The sequence below is a fragment of the Cannabis sativa genome, chromosome 8, assembly GCF_029168945.1.
Source record: "Cannabis sativa cultivar Pink pepper isolate KNU-18-1 chromosome 8, ASM2916894v1, whole genome shotgun sequence".
Taxonomy (NCBI): Eukaryota; Viridiplantae; Streptophyta; class Magnoliopsida; order Rosales; family Cannabaceae; genus Cannabis; species Cannabis sativa.
Window position 1 is genome coordinate 35,689,944 of NC_083608.1, and position 5,031 is coordinate 35,694,974.

The 5,031-nt window shown below is 30.6% G+C and overlaps 1 protein-coding gene across 2 annotated transcripts; it reads right to left on the reverse strand.

Moving 5' to 3' along the window:
* Positions 1–213: 213 nt before the first annotated feature.
* On the reverse strand, positions 214–2,597 carry LOC115698945 (WAT1-related protein At5g07050). 2 transcript variants are annotated; one of them, XM_030626151.2, is made up of 7 exons: positions 2,173–2,597; positions 2,007–2,069; positions 1,795–1,908; positions 1,425–1,677; positions 930–1,088; positions 692–843; positions 214–595 (listed from the first exon to the last, which is right to left on the reverse strand). In XM_030626151.2, the coding sequence occupies exons 1-7, from the start codon at positions 2,415–2,417 to the stop codon at positions 424–426; spliced, it is 1,158 nt and encodes a 385-aa protein (XP_030482011.2). In that variant the 5' UTR covers positions 2,418–2,597; the 3' UTR covers positions 214–423. The 2 variants fall into 2 exon arrangements, with proteins under 2 accessions (XP_030482011.2, XP_060958850.1); XM_061102867.1 differs by lacking the exon at positions 214–595 and having other exon boundaries at positions 688–843; positions 2,173–2,592.
* Positions 2,598–5,031: the final 2,434 nt, after the last annotated feature.

Below are 5,031 nucleotides of genomic sequence, written 5' to 3' on the forward strand. Positions count from 1 at the left end.
TTATTTCATTCCAATCAACTCATTTCTATACCCATTTTGGATAAGAGAATATTTTCTTTTATCATGCTATCTTTTTTTTCCTGCATATATATATATATATATAAATATATTATTCATGTTTTTTTTTGATAGATTATTTCCCACTACATATATACCTCTCCTTCCACTAACCATAAACAAAACTATTAACACACAAAGAAACAAGATAGTGCTGGTGTCTAGTGATTAGTGACTCATACTTCTTTATCTGGCATTATAAAAAAAAACGTTACACGCGTAACATAATGTTCATCTAATTAATAGGTAAATTCTTGTGGGGCTTGTAACCAAGTACTTTTGACAGCACTATTATTAGCTCCTCCTATACACCAATAATTCACTTATTAAAATTTCAGACCATTGGTGCCTTTGTTAGGTATATGATCAATTAATAATCAAATGATCAGATTTGTTTTTGACACTTTCTGCTTTGATTTCATTAAGGTCTAGTAGTTCATTTGCTTTCGTACGCTCTAGTATCATCATGTCCTCCTCTTTCTTCTTTCCCCATAGAATTGAATAGAGTCCAATAATTATCAATGTAGCTCCTATTACACTGAAAAAATATAATTTTTTTAAGAAAAAATTGCTAATAAAACATAGATATATTATTCAAAACGACATGGACAATCCAAAATAAAAATAATTTCACCTGCCCAGATGTAAAATGTCTCCCAAAATCAGTATTCCCATGATTGCTGCAAATATAGATGACAAAGGACTAAAAGCCATGGCAAACACTGGACCTTTTCTTCTCATTACTATGGTTTGTAAATAAATTCCCAAACTGAATATCATAATTCCCTACATAAATTAATCAACGATATAATATTTATAATTATGTTGAGGAAACTATTTAACAAAAAAAGGTTGAATTTTGAAATACTTACATTATAAAAAGGAGCTAGAAGTGTGATATCCAATGATAGCCTCCAAGAGGCTGCTTTATGATCCAAAATTGCAGTCATGATTAGTGATAGCAATGTTCCCGATAAGCAGCTTAGTGTTGTCAGATTTAATGGCGCTGCATATATTTTAACTGTTCCTGCCTACACCAAATATAAAGGGGTAAATACCATTTTAAATTTAATAATTTACAAAAATTATTAATTGGACTCACAATTTAAAATTTATATTTTTCAAAATAATACAGTCAGAACTTGGTTTGAGGTTAGTTATTTAAAAAAAAATTAATAAAAATTGAGTTTACAATTTATTTTGTAGAATTTTAAAAAATATTAAATTCTCATTTAATAAAATCGAATAAATAATTTTTACATAATAGAGGATCCGTTATTTACCAATATAAATTAGTTACAGTTTTTAATTAATTAATGATGATAATAATATATAATCTTTGTTTTTGACTTAAAAAAAAATTGAACCTGTAGGAGATAAAAGGCTGCGGTGGAGAAGTAAGATGCTACAAGAATAATGGAGCCTTTTATCCAGTGATCTTTCTCAAAAGAGAGTCTTGTAGAAGTAACAGATTGATCATGAGAGCTTTGAGTATTATTGTGTACTGATAGTACTTTCATGCCTTTGTAAAGGGTCAAGATTGTTGCTCCTGCAAATGATACTATACTTCCTCCTATCTTTGCTCGAGTACTATTCTTCGAAATCTCCAATTTTTCCATTCTGATCATCATCATCATCATCATTATATATTATTATCACCACAAAAAACTAAAATATAATATTAAAATATCACTATTTAGATATAATTATAAGACAACAAATTAAGATGTATAGTACTTGAACAAAACTGCTAAGACAAAGGTAAACACTGGAAATATGTTGGACACTGCAGAAGCAAAAGTCTGTGAAGTGTATTCTAATCCCACATAAAACATTGTCCTCCCTAATGCTCTGAAAAACAATTAATTAATACAAACATAAAGTTAGTAAAAATTATTAGGATGGTGATATAATTATAGTATGTGTTTTCAAGTTAAATATTTACTCACCCAAGCAGACCTAGAAAGAAGACATTTCTCAAGACAGGGATGGTGAGTTTACTAGTGTTTTTCCTGCAAGAGAGAAAGTACTACAAGAATTAGATAATGAGAGAAAAAAACATAATTAAGAAGAAGCAAGAGATGATCATATAGAGTTTGAGAAATAAGGTAAAACCTTTCAAAGAGATAGGCAAGTAGAGCAGTAGATAGAGTCCCAATAGCAAAGCCATAGGTGACAAGCACATACCTACTCATACCTTTGTTTAGAGAAACTTTAGAGACCAAAAAATAGCCTGCACCAGAAAAGCTACATAATACGCAGATAATATATGGTATAGACTCAACTATTATTGCTCCAATTCTACTCTTTTCTCTTATGGCTGTCTCATTCTCTTTCATCTGTTCCTCCATTATTATCATTGTTATTAATCAAAATAAGACTCTTCTCATGTATATATATAAATCATTTTAAGGGAGAGCCTCCCTAAAAAAAGAAATCCAAATTTTTAGCTACTATATTGATTACTATTCATAATTCATTCCAAAAATGTCCATTCAATATCTTTTTTGTTATTATTATAATTTTATACTATATACTTTGCTTTGGTTCTTCTCTTTATTTAGTAAGATATATATTAGTCTTTTGATCCAAATGACATTTGAGTCCACCAGCTAAGTGCCAAAGTTATTTGATGATTTTGTGACTGATCAGCATTTGCCTATTCTTTATTATTTAATTTACTTTTGTATGAAGAGACATGCAAGTAGTGTGCATTTGTTGTTTGATTTTGGTATTTAATTGGTCCAGTGGAAATGTACTTTCATGGATCATCTTTTCATTTTAGGCTCGTTTAATATGAACTTAATTAAATCATGTCTGCCATCATGTTTGTCGGGATTAAACTCAATTAAACGCAGTCACTATTAAAAAACTAGTTTTTCCCGATAGATTTAAATAGTCGGATAAAATATTTTTGTCGGTTTTTATAATCATCGTCTATTCTATAAATAATTTTAAATTGTTGCTTAATTTTTTTAGCGACGGTTTTCTAAAAAAAAGATTTATAGGACCGTCGCGAATACTTTTTTGTAGTAGTAATTCCAAGTCATTAACGATCATCACTTGTTACTTAAAATAGTAGGCATTGACTCTAACTCTACAATGGGTCTCTTAACACCTATAAATACTTCCTCTACTCTCTCATTTGTAGATTAGCTTATACTTTAAATTCAGAGAAAGTTTAGAGAGAAATTGTCTAATCACAATGTGTGGAGAGATGTAATGGGAGTGTCACTATTGAAATAATTTTCCTCACTGTGAGATAAATTTTCTAATCGATTCATTAAGATAGAGTTGTAATTTCTTGGACATGATAACCATTATTCAATAAAGATTCAATTTTATTCATCTTATTCTAAGCTAAGTTTTTATCCTTTTATTGCTTTCAATTATATTTTGTTTAATTCTTGATTGGCTCTAGCTAGTTTTAATTGTGTTCTTGGAACTACTACAAAAACTAGTTTTTCAAGCTTATTATTATCCTCGTGGTTCTTTCTTCTCAGTGACAGTGGATCATAATCCAAGTTTTGTTTAGCGTTTTATCATGGAATCTCAAAGCTTGTTAAGGGAATGATGTTGTTGGAGTATTGTTAATGGTGCTTCGGTTGATGTTTTAAATCAACCTTAGTTGCTGAGTGAGGAGAATTTTATTGCTTCGACTCATCATGGTCTGGCGAATGCTAAGGTGGGTCAGCTTATGGCCATGAGGTCTCGGGTTTATTATGTTGACTTATTCTATGACCTTTTTAATGAGCGAGATAAATTGTTAATTCAGAGTGTTGTTCTTAATGATGGGTTAGGGAGGACCAATGGCATCAGAATAAGGAGAGTTTGAATATATATATAGTGTAAAGAGTACCTACAAGTATCTTCAAGTTTTGAATGGAAGGTGGGATGAGCAAACTAGTTCTGGTTTTTAACAGAATCTTTGAATCTTAAAATCCCACCAAAAGTTCATCATGTGTTGTGGAAGGCTTGCTTAGGTATCTTTCCTGCATCCACGCAGCTTCAGGGAAAACAGGTGGATATTCCCTTGATGTGTCAAGTGTGTTGTGGAGGAGTTGAGTCTATTATTCATGTCATGGTTGAATGTTTGTTTGCTTCGCTTTGCTAGCAACGATTTGATGCTTCGATTCTAGGGACACTGAATCTCGATTTTTTTAGCTAGTTTTCAAATATTCTGACTTTTCTCGAAGGATAAAGCTAGTCAGGTGGCAATAATTTTTTGGGCTTTATGGCGTGCTTGTAATGGGTTAATTTTGCAAGGTAAGAGTTCTGTTGCTAATAGAGTTGTTTTATCTGCTATTGCTTATCTTAATCAATGGAAAAGATGACACTAATGTAGTAGGGGTGTACGTCGGTCGGTTTAGTCGATTTATGCTATATTTTATTCAACCCAATGTAAAGATCGGTTACAAAAATCTAAGTGCAACCCGCCCAATTAAAAAAAAATTGTAACCCGCGCCAATAAAATTAGTCAGTTTGGTTGGGTTAACTCGTCCAAACTGATCAGTAATATTTTTATTTTTTATTTTTTATTATTTTTACATTCAATTACTATATTTGAGTTAGTTATAATTATGAGACAAATATATAGAGATTGAATTCAAAGTTTAAATCAACCACCATAAAAAAAAAACCATATTAATTTAAACTTTATATTTTTAAATAGTCATATAAATTATATGATTTATAAATAAAAATATATAAATATACATTAAAAAAAAAATCCTCTTAATCGGGTTGGTTGCGTTAGTTCGGGTTGATTGGGCAGGTTGGTATTATTTTCAACCCGCCCAATTTAAAGATTGGACATGTTATATTTTCGTCAGTTTTTTGGTTTGCATTTTTCGTCGGGTTATCTCGGTTTAATTTGGGCGAGTTATTCGGATTGGGTGGTTTATAAAAATTTATATACAAACCCTATAATGTAAGGGAGTCTACTTCTTCCTCTGGTATTAGTAGCGAGCATTG